General features: G+C 34.8%; 3 protein-coding genes across 8 annotated transcripts in view; 2 read left to right on the top strand and 1 right to left on the bottom strand.

Moving 5' to 3' along the window:
* Nucleotides 1–22,434, bottom strand: part of LOC133847017 (uncharacterized) — a 321,107-nt gene that overhangs the window by 284,502 nt on the left and 14,171 nt on the right. The gene's annotated exons all lie outside the window — the stretch shown is intronic.
* On the top strand, nt 13,451–17,294 carry LOC133847373 (putative mediator of RNA polymerase II transcription subunit 12). The gene is made up of 2 exons (XM_062282361.1): nt 13,451–13,541; nt 13,622–17,294. Exon 2 carries the CDS (start codon nt 13,792–13,794, stop codon nt 17,290–17,292), a length of 3,501 nt encoding a protein of 1,166 aa, XP_062138345.1. The 5' UTR covers nt 13,451–13,541; nt 13,622–13,791; the 3' UTR covers nt 17,293–17,294.
* LOC133847374 (uncharacterized) lies at nt 17,146–21,055 on the top strand. Of its 2 annotated transcripts, none has more exons than XM_062282363.1 (3): nt 17,146–17,294; nt 18,237–18,591; nt 19,443–21,055. In XM_062282363.1, exons 2-3 carry the CDS (start codon nt 18,335–18,337, stop codon nt 20,917–20,919), a joined length of 1,734 nt encoding a protein of 577 aa, XP_062138347.1. In that variant the 5' UTR covers nt 17,146–17,294; nt 18,237–18,334; the 3' UTR covers nt 20,920–21,055. The 2 variants fall into 2 exon arrangements, with proteins under 2 accessions (XP_062138347.1, XP_062138346.1); XM_062282362.1 differs by lacking the exon at nt 17,146–17,294 and adding an exon at nt 17,512–17,785.

Here is a 22,434-nt window from a genome sequence, read left to right as displayed (position 1 = left end):
AACGCATTATGTTTTATTATAATCTATTGTTTTAATGAACTATGCACTAGCTTACACACAATTAGAAATCTCTATGACATTTTATAAGATAAAACTTCTAATTATGTATTAAAATAAATACAAATACATAAAAAAGCCAAGAGAAAAACAATTTATTTCAGTCTCGAAAATTCGCTTGAAAATTTGCAAACTAAAAAATGATTTTGTTAAGAGTGAGCTCGACAGTGAGATACGCGTTACCCATTTTGAGTAAAAGCAAAGCAGTGTAGTATTAATGTTAAAATATACCAAATTACTATACCGAAAAATACTAAAAATATACCAAATGCAACATTTAGTGTATTGATATAGTACTACATTCAAATTAAACCATAGAGTACTAAAATATACCAAAAAACAAAGCTATAAATAACTTCAGCAATTTTTATGTGATCGTAACGAAAATGTCAGGAAACATAATGAAAATTAATTAATATTGAATGTAATAACAAAATCGCGACGCTTCCTTATGACTAGCAGGTATAAAAATTTACAGCTTAAGCAGTTTGTTTCTGTAATGAAATTGAACTAATAAATGTATTTGAAAAACTTTGAAATAGTTTGAAAGATTGTTGCACTGCCGTAAAACTCATCTCAAAACTAATAGCTATGATGATCAATTTCCATCAAAGATGTCAATAGAAAAACTTCTGATATATATATATATGTAAAAATATTAGATATATTTAAAATTCATAATAACACTATTATTAAAAACTGCAAAGAAAAACTTCTTATTCTTGACTCTGTAAAACAACGAATTATTAGATTGTCTTTCAGAAAATGCAATTTTTCGATTAGTTTTAATAGATAGATTTATTTAAACTATTATTCTTTGCTTCACTTTGAAAACTTTATATAATATGTTTTAGCCCAATTGTGTAAGCAATACACTTATAACTTAATTTATATAACTTAATTTTATATAAACTAAAGTTTTTTAAAGTAAATCAAATAATCATAGCTTAAATTCATCGAAACCATAAAGAAGTTTTCAAAATGAAGCAAGGAATAATAGTTTAAATGATTCGAGTCTCTGTCTTATAAAATTCATCGAGATAATTGTTTATGAGAGTTGAAAATTTGATTAGAAAAATTGCGCGTCAAGCCGATGATCAAAGAAGCCTCTTTTTACAGCTAACAATTGAAGAAGAGCAACAAATCAAAAGAATGCGCAAATTGTCACAATAGAAAAAAAAAGAATTTACTTGTTTCAAGTCTCTATTTTGTTGTTGTTGTTGTTGTTTGATTAGATGGCCTTGTTGTTCATTTTGAGGCAATTAAAGCGACTAAAACTGAGCAAGAAAATTCAATTGAAATTCGATTTGTAAACAAAGATAGTTTGGGGTAAATGAATTAACAGCGATTTGATGTTTTTTAATTACAATTTGCATGGCGATATAGTAAATTGAAAAAGCGGATTGCACAGATTGCCAAGACATGTGCATATCATTAAAAACAAAAAGAAAAAAAAACCAAACAGAGGAAGCAAAAGCAGAAACAATGGCCAAGACAATGACGATGACGATGACGATGACGATGATGATGACGATGAGTGGAAAGAAAGAATAACATTTTGTTCGTAGGCAAACAAACACTTGAAGCAACGTCTGGCTCTCTTAGTATAATGATTACTATATACATAATAGTACTCGACGTGAACCAAAAGATCAAATAATCAACACAACAACAAAACGAAGATAGATCGGAATTGAGATCGAGGAATAGAGCTGAGCAGCTTTAGCCACAACAGATACAATTGCGCAATTTGTGGTGCGTGCGTATTGCGTACTTGTGGATACAGAGATAGATTTGTATCTCACAGCACAGCACAGCACAGCACGAGTGGTGTGCACACACACACACTCTTGTACACACGCACAATTTGTAAGACAATCGAAAGAGTGCCACACGGTTTTACATTTCATTTATTTATCGTGTGTTGGCCAACTTCAACTTTACACAGAGAGAAACAAATGTAGATTGACAAAATCTTGATATAAAATGTTTTTCGATCTCAAAAAGAACAATCTTGAAATAAGATTTCTAACTTGAAACAATCTTCGATCAAGATTTGTATACTAATTTTGCATTTTAAGTTTAAAATCTTATTTTATTATTCAAATCTTGATTCAAGATTGTTTTACTTTAGATTGGAAAGAAAATTGCAAATCTTAATTGAAGAACTTGTCGATATTTAAAAAAAAGGATTTTGTTCTTCTTAAAATAAGATGTTTAGGTTAAAACAATCTTAAATCAAGATTTGTGTGCTAAATTTTCCTTTTAAGGTGTAAACTATCTTAATTCAAGATTGTTTTGATCTAAAACTTTGCGATCTTAAAAAAAAGAATTTTGTTCTTCTTGATATAAGATTTTTAGGTTAAAATAATCTTTAATCAAGATTTTTGTGCTAAATTTGCATTTTAAGATTAAAAATATCTTATTTTCTGTTTTTTTTTTTTTTTACTTTCTTCTTTTATTTACAATCTATCTATTTGAACAATAAGTAAATTGTATAATTCATCTTTTCAATCTTCTTACTATTAAATTGTTGTCTACCAGACTTAAGGCTAAATTATTTTCGTAGTTGCGGAGTCTATCAATGTATTTCTTAACAAATTTCTTTATTTCTTCTTTTATGGTTGGAATATTAAGATCCTTGCGAATATTTGCATTAGATACATGGAGCATTGTCCATGTTACACAGTTATCTTATTTTAAGGTTAAAATTTTGATTCTAGATTGAAAAGAAGATTGCAAATCTTGATTTAAGAACTCTTCGATCTTAAGAGAATTTTGTTCTTAAATTTGATGATTTTTTGTAGATCTCATTTTCGTTTTTGATTTAAGAATAAATCTTCTCGGTTCAATTTTGAAATACAAGCAATCTTGATTCAAGATTTTTCTTTCAGTGTAATTTCAAATTGAATTCCAATTTGAATTCCCATTCCCATTCGCGTTCGCATTCGCATTCTGCTCATTCCACTCACGAGTCGGTGTTTTAATCACAACACTTGGGTTAATAGCCCAAGTGCTTTTCGAATTACATTTTTCGTCGTCGTCTGCTTAATTTTTCTCTCTCTTCTCAAAAAGCCTGGTCTCATCTGGCCTTGCCTATCGTCAATTGCCCGACAAAGTTGATGGGATCAACACGTTCGTTCTCCCTCTCTCTTTCTCTCTCTCTCTCTGTCTGTGTCTCTTTCTCTAGCTCTCGAGGAAGCTCTCAAAGATACAAAGTCAGAGGAAACAGAAACCAGTTTTTACGGCTGCTGCTGCTTCGCTCGACTTGAAGTTCACTTCAGCAAATTTCACGAAATAAAACATAAAATAAAAAAAAAATAACTTGCGATCTCGCCATTAGATTGTCGACACACACACAACTAATTATACCCTGTATAAAACAACAATTGCTAACCAATATAAACATGCAATCAATTTTGATAATACTAGAAAACATGTTACTAAATCATTCTGAATAATGTCAATTCTTTATTTTTATTGACTCACTTTACTCGAAAGCGTGTAACAATAAAAAGTAAAGAGTATCTGCTAGTCTTATATTCGTATATTCTGTTGCTGCTCAATCTCACAAAGTGCTTTCAAAAATAGCTAAAGTATTTTAATTTGTCTAGTTGAATTTGAATTCCAAGAAATAGATATTAAAAAAAAAACACACAACACACACAAAATAAACAACTACAGCGATTCGACAACTTTGCCTTTTATTTAGCTAAACAAAAAATAAATACTACACTTTAAAAAGTAATTGAAATTATTTATTTATTTTTTATTGAGTTTCATTCAATATGTAGTAATTTATTTTTATTTTAAGGCATCATATTTTACTTAAAAAGTTGAAGCAAGTGGTTTGCTTTATTACAGAAAAAATTAATTCACTTTAAATAGTATTTCAAAATAATGCATTTATTATTGTATTTACCTATTTTCTTTATCTTCATTCAACAAAATAACAAAAGTGAAAATACTACATAGATTAGATAGTAATTTATTTTCAGTCGAACACATTATTGCCAAATTTATAACATAATATCTTACTTAAGCTGATTAATAATGAATTAAAGTACAATAAAGTCAAGAACACAACGCAAAAGACTTAATTTAAAACATATAATAAAAAGAATAAATTATTAATAAAAAATAAAATAAAATAAGAAAATAAATAAATAAAAAACAGATTAATGTAAAGCACAAACTTGTTTAACAAAAACATGGTGCACTTCTGTTAAAATATCAAAATAACAGAAAAACTGAACAAATCTAACGAAGTTTTTGTTTCTTTCCTATTTCTATGTTCCATTTTACAAAAAATAATGTGCCAGGGATCAACTAACAAAAAGAAATATGACAAAAAACGTTATATAGCTTTTGTTCTGACGCACTGCTATTTCAAAGTTCACAGCTGAATAATAAGAATTTCCTTTATATAAATCCATAATTAAAACTGAGAAAATTGTCACGTATAAAAATTGCATAATAGACTTTTTAAGAAAAAAATTATATTTAAAAATTAAATATATATTTGTTCATTGCAAATAAGAGACTTAATAATGAGCAATAAAAAAATAAATAAAAATATAAGAAAATAAAATATAATAAAAATAAATAAAGACAGATTAATTAGAAGTACAAACTTGTTTAACAAACAAAGATATTTGCGAAAGAAATAAATATTTAAGAAGTATTTCCTTTAAAACCATAATTAAAACTGAGAAAATTGTCACGTATAAATATTAGATTAATATTCGATTTGTAGAGAAAAAAGGTTATATTCCAAAAAAGAACAAATACGTATTTCAAAAGTAAACAAATCCATAATTAGAAAATTGTCACGATGTAAAATAATTTTGCTAGCAAGCCTGCCTTGATGATGCCTTGTTTGATGTCAGTGCAGGGTATCGCTTAGTCAATCATGTGCGCTCAAGTGGAGTCGGTAAAAGTGGCCTCATTGAAGCAGCACTTTGGCTAAAGTAGCTCTTCTCTCTTGAAGTTGTCATTTGCATGTCCAAAAAAGGCGCATGAGTGCGCAAACATTCGAAAATTTGTTATGTGAGCTGAGCCACTTTAGAGGGTATCTCGGAGTGCGACTACAGCGAGCGGCAGCAGCGGTGAACTGCAATCGTCGTTTGACCGAAACGGGATTTGCACACAAACACACACACACACACGCATATTACTTACTTGCTTGCTTACTTAATTATCGATCGGGAACTCGACAAATGTGCTTGGCATTATGCCTAGGTTTGGGCTTAAATGTCCCACGCAAAGTTTTATGGCTTTTGAATACCCGCTAACCGTAGTGTTGAAGGGTGTTATAACTTTGTGCATGCCGGAAATGTATACATCATCTCACTGATATAGTATATACATTATTTCATTTATATTAATCACTAAGATTTACGTCTGATACCAAACTGAGTTGTGGAATAAAAGACGGAGCTTTCTTTATTATTATTGATCAGTCATATCCATCCGTCTGTCTGTCCGTCCATCCGTATGAGTACCTAGATCTCAAAGACTATCAGAGATAGAGCTATAATTTTTATTCGTCAGCACGCAAATCAAGTTTGTTTTAGATTGTTGCCACGCCCACTTCCGTCTCCGTAAATCAAGTAACATGAGTAATTGTAAATCTGCAGTCACGATATCTGAGATCAGAACTTCATATAATATATAATATATGATTTGGTTGCGATTTGATAGAAGTTATAGAAGTTATTTAAGAAATTGTATGATATAACAAAAATTGGCTGCTGCTGTCGAGTCTGGTATATTTTGAACGTAATAGGATATTAAAATACCAAATATATACTTCCTTATATTTTACATTTTCTGCATATTTCCAAGGTTATAGTATATTGATATAAAAAAATGCATATATTTGGTATATTTCGGTATTTTTTGAATATTAATTTGGTATAATATATAATATTAATAAGAATAATAATGTACCACACTGTCGATATACCAAATACATACTTCGGTATATTTTAGTATCTTGCAGTATATTAATTTTGCATGTTCTAAGATTCATATAGTACCAATCTGTTTATCTATATACCACAATATTTTAGTATTTTTTCAGTATATAAATTTGGTATGTTTTCAGAATAATATAGTATCACACCGTATAGATATATTCTGGTATTTTTCGGTATATTAATTTGATATATCTTATATATAATATAGTGCCGCATACCAAATATATACTTCGGTATATATTAGTATTTTTCCGGTATATTATTTTGTTATATTTTAAGAATATTATTATATCCCAGTATATTTATTTGGTATATTTAAAGCATAATGCCACACTTATGTGCTTTCATTAAAAATGTATACCGGGTATCTCTCAGTCGAGCACACTCAACTCTAGCTTTCTTACTTGTATTTTTATTTTTTGCGTTTTTTGCATCGATATTATGATTTTTACCAGACAACGTGTATAAGCAAAGTATTTTTTTTTTAATTTCTTTGGTTTTTTATACGGTCTTGTCTTGGGGCATGTGTGTTTGCCTTTTATTGAGGTCGATTGTTCATTTATCGTCAATGTCAGTCATCAGTTGGGCTGTTTTGGCGCGTGTTTTGTTGTTTTTACACATTCTCCCCCCTCCCCATCCCCCACTCCCTCGCCAACTACTCCCCTGACTTTATTCTCCGGTCGCGCTGCTCTTCTACTTTGTATGCGCTGTTGTTTACATTCGTGGAACGCACATTACAATCAACAACAGCAGCAGCAGCAGAAGAAGAAGAAGCAGCTGAAGCAGCAGGAGGAGTGCGATAAAGCTGAGAAGCTACTTCACATTTAAATGATTGCACAAGCCAAAAAAAAAAATCGAAAACCACAAAAAACGAAGGCAGCTGGAGTTTCTACGTAAACACAGAGCAAGCAATTAGCAGCGTTTTTGGAATAGATATACACTGAAAAAAAAAAAGTTATAAAATAAAGACTTTGGCCTTTTATCTTATATACCCTAACAAAAGTTATAAAATCAAGATTTTAGTCTTAAAAAACATGAAAATAAGAATGTATAGTAAGAAAACACTTGTTGACTTCAAAAACATTTAAGACCCAAGTTCTAATTAATAAGATCAAAAAAAATCTTATAATGTTCTTATTAAAAAGAGCAAAAAATCTTTACTCTAAAGTCCAAAAATCTCATTGTAAGATCAAAAAAGTATTATATTATATTTTTTGTTATATTACAATACGATTTAGAGATCTAAAACATACTATATTCTATTTGTTTTTTATCTCACGATTTTTATCTCAAGATTATAAGATCAAAAAAATAATTCATTACTTTTTTGTTTTATCTTACAATAAGATTTTTGGTCTTAAAACTATAAGATTTTCACCATTATTGATAAGAACATTATAAGATTTTGTCATTTCCAGTTTCAGGTTTAAAAAAAATAATATTACATTATATTTTTTGTTATCTACACCTTTCGTTATCTACAATACCATTTTTGGTCTTAAAACTAGAAGATTTTTTTCTCTTATTAATAAGAACATTATTACATTATATTTTTTTCGACTATTTAATTACGTTATTTTATTATTTCATTATTTAATAAGCACAATTAGTTCTATGTTAATCACTCTATATACGAAATTCTTATCACCGATTCGCAAAGCATTTAAATCCAGGATTTCCTCTCTTAGACTGCAATAAAGAATGGTTCCATAACTTAACTAACTCAGCTATTAACGAAAACACTCAAAGCTAGATAAAAACTTAAAAAAAAACTTGGATGAATTTTTTGAGAATTTCATATTTTCCAGACTATAGCTTTTAGTTTTACGAATTTTTCTCAAAGTTGTCTTTTAGAATTTAGTTATTTTTTTCAGTGTATATAGTACATATATAGTACGTACATAATCGATAAGTTGTGTCTGGCCAAAAACTTATCTGGCGCATCGTCATCTCGTTGTCCTGAAACGTGACTGCATTATGACTAAAAGATACATTCATGTGTGTGTGTGTGTGATGTGTGTGCATCTTATCTGCAAAGATGTCGCATAAATCTTTTGACCAGCCAACAAATGCCATTGGCCTCTGTGGCGCCGTCTTCTGCGCCAAACCAAAAAAAAAAAACAAGAAAATTCCCAAAAATATATAAGAAGATTATCTCCACACAAACCCCCTCGAAAAAACTGAAAATAACATTAAATCATTTTCAATTCCACATGGAAATGCAGTTACAACTTCTTTAGATCAGATTTATGCTTTCATAATTATTATTGCAAAAGACGCGCAATCAATTTGTTGCCTACTGCTTCCATTTGTTTCGAATATTTTCGAAATTACGCAGTTTTTTTTTTTTTTTTTGTTATGGTGTAGGAAATGATATCATTAGAGAACATCAGAGAAAGCAAAGAGGCGCTATAATGGAGAAGAGGAAACTGTTGAATTAGGCAATTAAAGAGGTTTCCGTAAATATTTTCTTTTTGGTTAAATCTGTTACAACAAATTAATTGCATATTGATGATAGAAAAGTTGAGTTCAATTAGCACATGGAACAATATATTAATTCGATTGCTGATCGCTGAACACAAATAAGAATTAGGAATACTTAAAATATACAAAAAAATAAAATATAAATACATAAAGTTATTAAGTAGGGAAAAATATAAAAATATTTAAAATAATATATATAAATATATAAAAAATAACTAGGGAAATGAATATATATTATATATAAACACATATAAAGTATATATATTTTCAATTTGTAGAATAAAAATACTTTTATTTTTGTATTTTTCAATTTTGATTATACAGATTTTTAATTGAACAAGTGAGAAAGCTACAGTCGAATGTGTTTCGACTGTGAAATACCCGTGAATAAATGCATTATTATTATTATCATTAAAATATACCACAAAAATACTAAAAATATATCGAACGCCACATTTGGTATATTGATATATTTTAAGGCCCGTTACGTGGAAGAAAATCACAAACTGCTATTTTAATGTGCAGGCAAAATATTAAAATAACAGAAAAACTTAACAAATAAATCGGGGTTTTTAGTTGTTTCTTATCTCTATGTTCCATTTTACAATAACAATGCGCCAGCAATCAACTAACAAAAAGGAATATGCTAAAAGCCTTTATGTAGTTTTTTCTGTCACTCTTGCTATTTCAAAGTTTACAGCTTTATACGATTGGAGATGTCTTTTTATAGTATGTCTGTTATATACATTTCATGAAGGCACAAAGTTATAATACCCTTCTCTATGGATAGCGGGTATAATGAGAGGTTTTGTTGAATTACAATCCATTTGGATCAGATTATAAAATATAACAAAAAAATGTAAAGAAAACTTTTACTGGCACATTTCTTAAAATTTCAATACATTTAGTTGTATTACGCATTTGTTTTATTTCAGTATTTTTGGAAGTAAACTTAAATCAGTTACTCTATAGATTTAATTTTGTAATTTTAGGAACATTTCCAAAGATTCTACTTAACGCGATTAACGTATTGTGAATATCATAAACACAATAAATAAAATCTGCAATTTTCAAATACTCAAATATTTTAATGATGTCTTTGACCTTTCTTTTGCTTTGAACGCTCTTAAAAGTCAATTGAAAGTTACTTGTTCCACTTTCAATGAGCTCTAAATAAACGTGCCTCTAAATCAAAATCGAAATTCATACCAAAAATATGAGCAAATATTGTTCATCGAAATATTTGCGAAGCAATCGCTTCAATATTGATTGCGCAGTTCCGTTTGAAAATTTCGAGAATTCTCTGAGAATTCTCCCTCAACGATGCCCACGAATTTTCCTCTGGCATATTTTTTTCCGGCTTTCGGCTGGTTTAGATGGAAAGTGCAAACAGCAAATTTCAGAGAACATTTCCCAATTGCATTTCTAATCTGAAAATTGTTTTGCTACGCCGCCTTTTGTAAGGTTATTTTTATTTATTTTATTTACTACAACGGGTGTATTTTCAAGGGATGTTATTGTCCAGGGGGTGGATATTGCATTTTGTGTCCCGTTTAGGGTTAGGGTGGCACACACACACACACACACACACAGATATATATATTTTATGACCCCCCGCTAATAGTTGAACCATTTCCACGAATAAAGCAAAAAAAATTAACTCAAGGGTGGCACACACACAACAAACATATATCGTATGACTCTGACTATATAATATGTTATGTTGGTCTGATGTCTGATTTTCTTCAACCAGCCTTTCATTAGTTAGACGTTGTATTTTTGCTAGTAGGCATGTCTGTTTATTCACACACACACACACAAGGGGGAAAAACATTAGAAACACCTGTCGTTCTTTTTGGGGCTGTTTTTACATATCATAGCGGTTATTTTTATGGCATCATAAAGTCAAAGTAATCACTTGAAATGCACCACACAACTTGTAGTCAAATATATATATAAATATATTTATTTATTTGGAATTTAACTACAAAATTCTACAGATTTGCTATACTATTAAAACTTGAATTTCAAAAATATTCTATTCATAATAATAATAAAAAGAATGCATGTCATCACTTCACAATTTCATAATTATTTCTGAACATATGTAAATCAATACATTGTGATTACATTGAATCTGATTTGTGTTTTATAAAAAGTGAATAGACTATTTATTATTAAATTTTGGTATATTTCGTATATTTTGTATATTAGATACAGGTTTCATTTTCCAAAGATTGAATTGTTTATTTATAGTTTAATTTTGGTATTCTTTTTTTTTTACTCGCTACCAATATTTGGTATATTTTGAATGTGGTATAATATAGTTTTTCTAGTCTTTAGTATAATTTAGTATTTTTGCGGTATATTTTAATAATAATACAACAATGCTCAGCTTTTATTCAAATAAGCTAAAGGTTTCCTGATTTCAACAATTTTTAATGAGCATTGAACATTATACGGATTAAATTTTTCTAAATATATACAAAGAATAGAAAAACGTGCTACAATCAAGAATAAAATCTTGTATTTGGATTATATGATGTCAAAATTGAATCAAGCGGAATTATTCTTAAATCAAGACCAAACTAATACAATAATTTTAGATTTTATAGAACAATTTCCATACTATATTTTCGCTCTAGAATATTATTTTCTTATAGCGTTATTCTACAAAGAATGAGCAAATGTTTGACTTTAATTTCACAAAACAGATTCATCTCAAATATTTCAAATTCATAATTTAGTCAAATAAAAATAGATTTATTGTATAAAATGGAAATTTCAAATTTACTAAATATACAATAAGATAGTAAACAATATAGCGAAGATCCACTGTAAGCATTGATTTGCATTAGATTAAAGCGGAATGCATGTTTTTGTTGTTGTTGTTGTTGTTGTTGTGTGTTGCTGTTGTTTTTGCACCTTTCATTTGCAATCGAATGGCGATTTCATGAGGCAGGCACTAAATGCGCAACAAGTCGTATCAAGGTGCACTAGATACGATATGTTATATAGCTGCAAAGTCGGTCAGATGCATGCAAATTGGATGCAAAGAAGAAAAAACAAATATTGTTAACCGGTTGTTAAACTACGATATACTTTATATACTAGATTGTGTATATCAACGATAGCACCACCGCAAAAAAAAAAAAACACCAAAAGCCAAGCAAATTCACCCCCTCAACAAACTGAGGGAGGGCAATCTGCCAGTCTGTCCGTCTGTCTGTCCGTCTGTCTGTCCGTCTGTCTGTCCGTCTGTCTGTCTGTCCGTCTGAATCTGTGACACACATTGCAACCTCAATCTCAACCTCAAGTACGCTGAAATACTGCTAAATATGGGTGAAACATATTGATTTCAATTTGCAACCAAACATATTGCCAGACAGCTAGCTGCCATATAGATAGCTCGTTAGATAGTATACAGCATATAGATATGATATATACACTATTGATGTTACATATGTATTCTGCAAACCATATGCGCATTTCATTACCGCACAAAAGGTAGACACCGCTACAGAGATTAGCTATCAAATGACCCAAATAGCGCATATTGCACACACACATTTTCCCTCTCTCTCTCTCTCTCTCTCTCTCTTTCTGTGTGTTGCAAGCACACACACACACACACACATACATTCAGAGCTCAGCTATCGCGCAGCCGGAACAAACGATCATCAATTTCTTAGCATTGCCCTACTCCACAGAGCGCAATTATTGCACAAGTTCTCATGTTCTTTTTTATTTTTTTATTTTTTTTCGTATTCTGCAAACTCTTGCAAATTGCTACGTGGAAAGCTAATGACAAGCTTTGTGGATACCCTACAAAAAATGAAAACAAAAAAGAAAACTTCAGTACCTGCTACACACACTTTCAATAAAAGCCAAAACATATCAAATATACCCAAAAATATTGAGATATACTCATTCTACGCTACTCATTCAAAAAATATATATATCTGGTGTGATATACCGAAAAAAATACCAGTACAATACAAAAAATATCCACTTTACACTTTCAATAAAAGTCAAAGACTAACAAATTAATATATCGAAAAATAAAAGCATATTCTACAAATATACCATAATTATACAATAAAACTACTAATATCAACCAACAACTTTATTTGGTATTTAAAATATACCACAGAGTATAAAATATACTACATACATACACTATACTAAGATCCGAAAAAGTTTTGTTTGCCATTCTAAGGAATTTCTTATCGTCTCGGCTGTTGACGTTTTTGTTGTTGTTGTAGATAATATATATATAAGATATGGGGTATACCTCAAAATATACCATACCAAATACCAAATTTGTCAGCCAAAGCAAAAAGTTCCTAAAAACAAAATTAATAAAAATGTGTATTACAAAAAATAAAAATATTTATGAGCAATTTTGTATGAAGAATATAAACATTTCAATAAAATGCACAATATCAAAATGAAGTCACTTCAATTAAGAAACAAATAAAAAAGTAAAATGCGACAGATGAAAATGTTGAACAGATATGTATCAAGAAGTTTGCCTATAAACAACAAGATTTTAATAATATTTACTATTGCTCATTTTGAATTATTTAAGCAAGTTACCTTTAAATTATTTCTTAACATTGACTTTTGAAAATGTTAATACAATTAATTAGATGTTTTGCGCTGATAATTATGAATAGGTTGACATAAAACTTCCTCCAATTTCAGCCGCAGGTAAATCTGTAGCATTTCTCACCCATAACGTTTATGACTACAGGGTATTCACAGCGTGAGTGTTGTGAAGAAGAGAAAAACCCCGCCAGCTGTAAATTTATTTGAGGTCAAGAGGCCTTTTGCGAAATTCGAATTTTCCCTATGAAAAATTAGGAAACTTTTGCTGCACACACATTTTTTTGAATGTAAATGAAATTTAATGTATTCTATTTTTTTTTGTCATTCTTGCAGATCAATTGTCAGATGGGGAAAGCAAGCGATCGCTGAGAGAAAGAGAGAGAGAAATACAACAAATCGAAAAGAAAAGTAGGTAAAAATTTGCTTCAATAAAAAATGTCTGAAATGTGTAAAAAAAAAAGTTTGCTTTTCTTTCGATTTGGTTTTAGATTTTCTTGTGTGCTTGGTTTGGCAGTGAAGAAATCTCAATGGTGGGCGGATATACACAAGTGATTTCCAGTTTTCTTCCACTCCAAATCCCTTTGTCATCCCCCTCCTCCAACCTGTCCCCCGCCTGTCGAAGCCGCCGCCTTGTTGCCGAGCTTAACTCTAGCAAAACATGTCTGAGACGATCGACAACAGCAACGAAGTCGAACAACACCAACGGCACAACAATCCAAACACAATTGACACTCTAAGCAACAGTGCAACAATCGAAGATATTGCCAAAAGTCAAGTGATTAGGGATTTTATAGACGACGCCACTTTAAAGATTGTGGAGGCCTTTGAGGAGACAAACGACGACGACAAAGAAAAAGCCAATTTAACGCCAGAGAAAAAGTGTGAAAAGAGTGGCGAAGAAAATATTGCTGAAAATACCGCCGAAGAGAGCTGTAAAATCAGCACAGAAAAAAACCCAGAGAATATCCCTGAAAAGAGTATTAAAATCAGCACAGGAAATATTCCAGAAAGTATCCTGGAAAGTAGCCCCGAAAGTACCCCAGAAAAGAGTAGAGTATTCTCCGCTGCAACTACTCCCGAAAGTACCCCCGAAAAGAGTAGTATTTTCGCCGCTGAAAACACCTCTGAAAAAGAAGTGATCAAAGCCAAAAAGAGCGTCAGCTTCAATCCAAACGATGAGAAGATACGCAAATTTACCGCCGGCGAACCCATCGTCGATCAACAGAATCCCTTCAAGCACTCCAATGGCTCCCAAGTAGCCGGTGGCAAGTTGGAACCAAAGAAGACACCGCCTCCGGTGCCGACGAAACGTTCGACGCTCAGCATACGCAAAACGGTGACGCAACAGTTGCGTGAACGTGAACGCGAAAAGGAAAAGGAACGTGAAAAAGCGGATAAGCTCAAGGAGAAGGAACGGGAACAGTTGAAGAATCGAAAGAATGCAAGCAAAGGGACGACGCCCGTTGATGATGAATATATAACGACAGAAGAAGTACTTAAACAATCGAAATATGTGAAGACATACATCAAGAATCCCGATCCATATTTCGAATACGATCCCACGGTGCTCGCTCGGATCAAGTTCGAGGAATTACGTGAATTAGCGGGCAAAATACCGAAGCGCAAACAAAGTGTACAACAGCAACAACAAACCCCGCAAGCAACACTAAGATACAACAATCCCCCGCAACAACAACAACAACAACCACAATTAGAGGCTGCTAACAAACCGAAGACGTTAACGTTTAAAAAGTGCTCGAAACCAAATTATCCGGAATTGGCTCAACTCAAAATACGCACCGGAATCGCTGAGCAAACGAATGGGGATTACTTCAATGCAGCGGAGGTAACCAAGAATGCCAAAAAGTTCGATGAGCGCGTCAAGAAATTGCAAATCAGTTCGGACGATGATCTCGATGACATCGATGGACCGCTAACGAAAAGTGAATCCAGCGACGAACTCAATCCGAATATCACAAGTCAAACGAGTTCCGGTTGCGCTTCCGACACGACAACGGATGACGGCAAATCTCCGAGGCAATCTCCGAAGCAACCACAGCAGCCACAGCAGCAACCAACAATGGGAACATTCACGAACACAATTAGTTCGGAAGAGTTTCAGGCTTATCTGGAACGCAAGGGTTTAACCCTGATGCCCAAACGTGAGATCAATAGTCCAACCCCTCGATCGACGCCCACACGCTCCTCGAGTGGTTATCACACGGCAGAGGAACGGCGACAACAGGTTGCCGATTCGTTGGCGGCGTTGCGCAAGAGCAACACCAAAAAGTTGACCGTGTTGCAGCGTCTTTCGAACAGTTTATTTGCCCCACGACGCAAACAGACGCCGAAGGTAAGCGATGCAACAGCAACGCCGCAGCCAATGCGACGCATTCAACTGGAATCGCAGCAGCAACAGCCACAGCAACAGCAACAGCAGCAACCAACGCCATTGCAACGCGGTAGCCTGGAGCGTCAGAGTTTGATACCGCGACGGGTGGAAACACAGCAGCAACCACAACGCTTCAATCGCTCTGCGTCGATGGATCGCAATCAGATGCGTGAACGACGCGAGCAGCGGGAAAACGGCATGTTGTTGGGGCAACAGCAACAACAACGTCGCTCGTTGGCTGCACCGAATGCCACATCGACGCCGCTCAAAATGTTGAAGCAACCACAGCAGCAGCAGCAACCACAACATGAATGGGAACAACTGCGGGCCATCAAAGAAGTGACCGATCGTCAGCTGTACCACAAAGTGTTGCAGCAACAACAGCAGCAGCAGCAACAACAACAGCAACAGCAGGTGGAAAACATTTATGAGCATTTGCAGCCACATCAGCTGATTAATCCGTATTTTGTGCGCAACTCGATGCAACGCAACACGTTCAGTGGCATCAGCAATGGTCGCAATCGTCAGGTGATGATACTAGATGGCACTCCAATTGTACCACTTCAACAACAACAACAACAGCAGTTGCCACAGCAACAGCAGCAACCACAGCAGCAACAACAGCAGCAGCAGCAGCAGCCACCGCGTTGCCAAAGCGTGCTCGATGAGCTGATCAGCAGCAACAGCAACAGCAACCAACAACTGCAGCAATCGAGACAAACTTTAACGCGTCGCGGCTATGAAAGCGAAAACGAAGCAACTCCTGTTATAATGCGACGCAAGGACTCAAAGGATGCGTCGACACGACGCATTGGCGGCTTGTTGACACGCGATGAGATACTCGAGAAGGTGAAAGAGTTCTGCCGCAAGTCGATTCAACGCACGCCGCAGCCTGCGATCAAAATGCAGCCCATCTATGAGCAGCGTCACAACAGCAACCACAACACTGTTGCAGCTGACATTTCGCCTGTGTCTTATGCCTCCGTTGAGACACAGCAGCAACAACACAAGCGACCAATATCGCAACTAAGTGTTGCTGCTCGACCCCAAGTACCGCAACGTGTGCAGAGTTTGCCACGCTCCAGTTTTGCGCCCATTTCCGTTGCCGTTGGCAGCTCATCTCCGATCTATGCGCATGTGAATAAACGCAACAGTTTGCTCTCCAACGAATCGAATGAGCCGGCGTATTTATCACGGCAACCGACGGAATATGTGCTCATACAAACCGAGGATGGTTTGCAGGCAGCCAAGTTGATTGATTTCCAGCAACATCAGCAACAACAGCAACAGCAGCAACTGCATCAGAGCAATCTTTATATGCAGCCACAGTTGTTGCGCACAGCTCCACAAGGTTATGTGCGCATGGAGGAGCTGGCTTTGGCACAACATCAGCAACAACTCCAGCAGCAACAGCAGCAGAAACAACAATTGCAACTTCAGCAACAGCAACAGCAACTGTTGCAACAGCATTTGCAAAATGGTCGCGCTACACCTTTGATCTTGGATCGCAGCACACAGCATGCTAGCCAAATTTATTGGACGCCCCAGCATCAGCGACTCAATCAATTGAGTTTGCCCAAAAGTCGCGGTTATCCGGTTCCAGCGCCTCGCTTGCAATTGCCACACAATGTCAAATATGTGCAACAGCAGCAACAGCAGCAGCAGCAACCTCGAAGTCTCCAACAGCAGCAAAATATTCGTTCATCCGATTGGGATTGCAGCAGCGAGGCAGGCGAAGTGCGACGCATAATGGAGAAATCGTTGTGAAGGTAAGTTCAAAAATTCAATTCAAATTTGGCGCCCACAGCGTGACCAACTTATTTGCTACCAAAGCGTATCTAGTATTTTTAGTACAAAAAATACCAGAAAAAATCAGAAACTCGCATAGTGTTGTGTTTTTATCGAGTGTGTGTGCGATAAGTGTTATCGATATCAAAAACAAAGACCAGCTGTGTATGCATGTGTGCGTGCCTCTATGTGTGTAACGTGCAGTGGCTACACAAAGGTTGAAGAAGCGTTGCCGTGTATCGCGCTTGCTTAAAAAGCAAGCAAACGAAAAAAAATTCAATTGCGACGTTCGCAGAGCGTCAAAAAAAAGCGTTATTATCAACAAAAGCAACAACAATAAATTGTCTAAAGATTCAAGGTCTTGTGCTTATCGCTACTAAAGTAAATCTGCAAGAAATTCATAACAATCGTAATATTTAATAATGCACACACACTGACAACTTTTTTGGGCTGCATTTGTTTTTAAACCGAGGTACGTATGTATGTGTGTGCGTGTGTGTGTTGTGAGTGTCAGGTTCAAAACAAATAGTGTTGTTTTTTTTAATTTGCGTCATAACATTTATGATTTGCTATGGCTATTAATAAGATAGGCTAAGTAATTTTAACTAAAACCCCCAAAGCGAACAACTAAAACAGCACCAACACTAATGCGTGCGTGCGTGTGTGTGTGAATTGCAGTTTTGGGCCCCCGGGGCAATGTGCATGTGTGTGTGCGTGTGTGCGTATGCGTGTCAGAGCACAGCTGAGCGCAGTGCAGTAAAAAAGGGAGAGTGTGAGTGTGTATTCGTGCGTGCGTGTGAGCGAGAAGGAGCGCTGCGATTTTTGTGTGTGTATATGTATTTATTTATGCGTAGGCGCCTGCGAAGGTCGCTAACAAAAGACATTTCTAAATGCATTTCACATGTTCTTTTGCCATTTTGCAGACAAAGAGGTCAGCAGCAGCAGCAGCAACAGCGCAAAGGCAGCCTAGACGAAGACAAGAAAACAACAACAGCAACACACACACACTAACGAAGCGATCATGGACGAGACGACGACGACGAACAACAACAGCAAGCAAAACAAAAACAAAGACAGCAACAGCAACAGCGCTACTTCTTCGAGTGATTTTATGAAGGACTTGATGGCATCGAACTCATCATCATCGTGGACTATTTTGCCAGCCGATCGCATTGAGGTTCTCGAAAGCACCAGCACAAGTGCTGTCGCCGCAGGGGTGGAAACAGGGGCGGAGAAGGGGGAGCCTGAGGAGTCCAGCAGCGAGCCAGCAAACGAACGGTAAGTAAATGTGTGAATGGGATGGGATAGGAGGGTGGGAGAAAGAGAGCCCATTACATTTTGCACTAGATGTGCAAACAATATCGATAACTTTCGATAACTCGTAGTTTTCCGTTAAATCGCAAAACAATTCAGAACTTCATTCACAAATTAGTCGAATTTTTATATTAATGAAATACATATTACAATAGAAAAATATTTAATATATTTATTATTGAAAAAAAAACAGGAATTAGATTTTGAGTTACTTGAAAATGAGTACAATATTAAATCACAATTTTAATTTTAAAATAAATATTAAATCAATTCTTAGATTTAATGAAAATCTGAATTATTGTGTAAAGTTATTTGAATTTTGATATTATTCATAAATTAGAAAATTATTAGTGAAATACTAAATATGTATATATTTTTGGGCTAAACATAAAAATTTGAATTTGTTTTTCTTTAAAACGAATCAATATTAGATCATAATTTCAATTTTAAATACATTTTTAGATTTAATGAAAATTTGAATTGAATTTATGCTGAAATTAAAGATCGACACTAGATAATGCAGTATACATATGTGCAGTATTATTTAAAATTTAGGAAATTAGTTTAATATGAAATATATATATTTGTGAAAGAAACATACAAATAGCTAAACTTGAATTTTATTTACTTGAAAAAGCATCCAATATAGAATCACAAAGTTCAATTTTAAAGTAAATATCAAATCAATTATTATATTAAATGAAAATTGAATTTAAGTTGAATTTAAAGATAGACACTAGACAATGTAGTATACATACATATATGCAATAATATCGGATATCATCACTAATCTATGCTTTTCACACATTCGACAGCTGCCCACCTGTAGCAGAGAGCGATGCCCAGGCAGAGGACTTCTCCGATGGCATCTCGATCATCAGCGACTGCGAGAGCACAGGACGTCTCACCCCGAGTCCCACACTCCGGGCGCTGCTCAACGATCTGAACAGCAACTTCGAGCTGGGCAACGATCATCTGCTGCCTCCATCGACACCATCATCGCATCAACAGTTGCGCATGCGACGCCAACAGGATGGACACTCGGATGCCATCGATGGCGTCCATCTGCAAAAGAATCCAGCCACAGTGGCTGAGCTCAACACACAGCAACAACAGCCATCGACTACTTTGATGGGTTATCGCTTGCCAGCCTTGGTGCAAAATGGTTTAACTGCCGTCTTCTATGTGTGCTGCACTTTGGCAGTTCTCTCATTCGTCGGACGTCTGCGTAATCCAGAGTGGCAAATGCTTGGGGATGACAAGCAATTGACACAGTTGGAGCAACGTTTGGTCGAGCTAGAATTGCAGAATAATCTAATGCGTGCAGAGATTGATATCATGTCGAAGCAGCTGAATTATCTCAGCGGTCAGACGCAGCAGTCATCGTCATCATCAACCGGATCATCATATCAAGGACGCAAACTAAAGACATTTAAAGCGTGGCCCGGCAATGGGAATTCAGCCGATCCCGTGGACATCACCAAACAAGATTTAAAGCGTCCCTACAAGTGTCCCGATGGCAAATTCGTTGAGATCGCTGGCATGTGTGTGGAGAGCAAACCGCATACCGAATCTCTCACCGATGAGATTGGTAATGTGGTCAACGATGTGCTGCAGCAATCGCAAGCTTTTCAGCACTTTGAAAAGCTCACCGAAAAGCTAGGCACACTCGCTGGCGCTGGCGACAACAACGACGAACAGACGCAGCCCAGCGAGTCGGCAACTCCGCAAGCTTTCCACGCACATGGCGAGCAGCCGAATGTTTATAATCCGAATCGCGGCAAGCAGCAGCGTTATCAGGGCAAACAGCCGCAAGGCGAGAAGTGCAAGGAGCATCACTCGAACGAACAGCAGCAACGCTACGAGTCCAAGCATCGAGCTACTCGCTCGAAAAGCAACGAGCACGACTCGGACGAGAATTCCAAAGAGCGCAATCACAATTCGAAGGAACACAATCGCTACAAAAGCAACGAAGACGAAGATTCAAATGAGCACTCAAAGGAACACAACACTCGCTACAAAAGCAACGAGAAGGATTCAAATGAACGCACTCGCTACAGGAGCAACGAGCACGATTCAAAAGAGCGTCATCATAAAAAATATGCAGACAAGTCCAAAGAGCGTTACGCCAAAAAGCAGCAGCAGCACGATGATAGCGGCGAGTGGCATGAACGAATGATGCAACAACGAGAGCACGCTCGTCAGCGTCAAGAGCAGAAGCGCAACAACAACTGGTATATTGAGCGAGGCGGCAGCCGCGAGCAACGTCGTTCCGACGAGAATCGTCGTTAAGCAACGAGTAGCGAGAAAACAGTAACGAGTAGCAAAAGCTAGGAGTAGACAGGGTTGCAGTTTTTGACTAGAAACTATAGACGCATAAAAACCTACAAACAAAAAAATAGAAAGAAAACCCAACAAAAAAACAAAAGTAGAACGAAAACCCAACAAACAAAATAGTATATATTAGGTACTAGAATGTTTCGGTGTGTGTGTGTGTGTTTGTTGTTCTAAGCTCTAAGCTTCAATTGTCCTTGTTGCTATTTGTAATTGCTTGACACAGCACAACAACATTCATTACGATAAATGTACGTGCTTAACTAACTATATACATTCATTATGTATATCAGTAACTTTATTTTATTCAATTTTGTTTAAGTACCTTAACATACATATATACATACTATATATATATATATGAAAATAAATCGAACGATAGAGAGTTGATATCGAACGTCTGTCTTCGGCTCTGACGAAGTGCATAAAAGCTCCTTCAAAATAAATTCCCATAAATAATATCCTTTTTTTTTATTTGTTTGTATGTTTGTTTAGAGAGCTTAACCTAAGAGACAAATTCAGTGTCCAAGTGCATTTGTTGCCGATTTTGGTTTCGGATATCGATATAATATATACTATATACATGTAAAATGTTAACTATCATAAAACACTTGGTGCAAGTTTTTGTCAGTAGAAGTCGAATCTTCATTATTTCCGACGAGAGCTGTTCAACTAGAGAATCAGAAGAGAAACTTCCCTTTACTTACATAGTATATCATCGGATAACAGATCGTTAGATAGTTAATTGCTACTACGTACGTACACACATACATATACATACATGTATAGTTTGGCAGCTCCAGATCTTAGCTGAAGCAAGATCGATCATTTAAAAACTTATTTTTTTGCTTAAAACAAACGAAAAAAAAAATATAATATTATATACATATTTGTGATATATACACCTATATAATTATGTGGTTCTTTTTTTTTTGTGTGTGTCGTTTAGATTAGAAAAGTTTAAATTATTGTACCATATTAGATATTTCCTTGGAAGTCAATACAATTCATATAAATATTTTTGTATGCATGTAATTCCCTATAAACATATATATATATACTATATACATACAATATACATAAATCCTATGTATGTACCTACTATATGACGATATGAATACAAATAAATAAATCAACTTTCCCGCATATATGTATGCATCTATTGCCGTACTTTTCAATTTTGTGGGTATACTTTGATCGATATTATATAAGACGTAGCTATTCAAATATATATATATATAGTCTATACATACTATATGTATGTCTGTTTACCCTTTTCAGGACATATATATGTATGTACACACATATATTATATGTGTATATAACATATGTATGCACTTTCGTTTCTGTCAACGATGGGGGAACGGAAGAGGAAAGCGGTCGAGAAAGTCGCCAACGTCTTGGATTAGACGAAAACCTTCGTTGTGTTGGGGCTGTCCTATGCTTTATTTAACTACTACGGTCGTAAGCTTT

The sequence above is a fragment of the Drosophila sulfurigaster genome, chromosome X (assembly GCF_023558435.1).
Source record: "Drosophila sulfurigaster albostrigata strain 15112-1811.04 chromosome X, ASM2355843v2, whole genome shotgun sequence".
NCBI classification, from domain to species: Eukaryota; Metazoa; Arthropoda; class Insecta; order Diptera; family Drosophilidae; genus Drosophila; species Drosophila sulfurigaster.
Note: the sequence above shows the minus strand (reverse complement) of the source record. Positions and strands in the feature narration are given on the sequence as shown.

Coding starts and splice junctions, on each gene's coding strand:
- LOC133847373 (XM_062282361.1), top strand. CDS start 13,792: ATGTCTGAGACGATCGACAACAGCAACGAAGTCGAACAACACCAACGG.
- LOC133847374 (XM_062282363.1), top strand. CDS start 18,335: ATGGACGAGACGACGACGACGAACAACAACAGCAAGCAAAACAAAAAC. Junction 18,592..19,442: donor AGCGAGCCAGCAAACGAACG/GTAAGTAAATGT, acceptor CACATTCGACAG/CTGCCCACCTGTAGCAGAGA.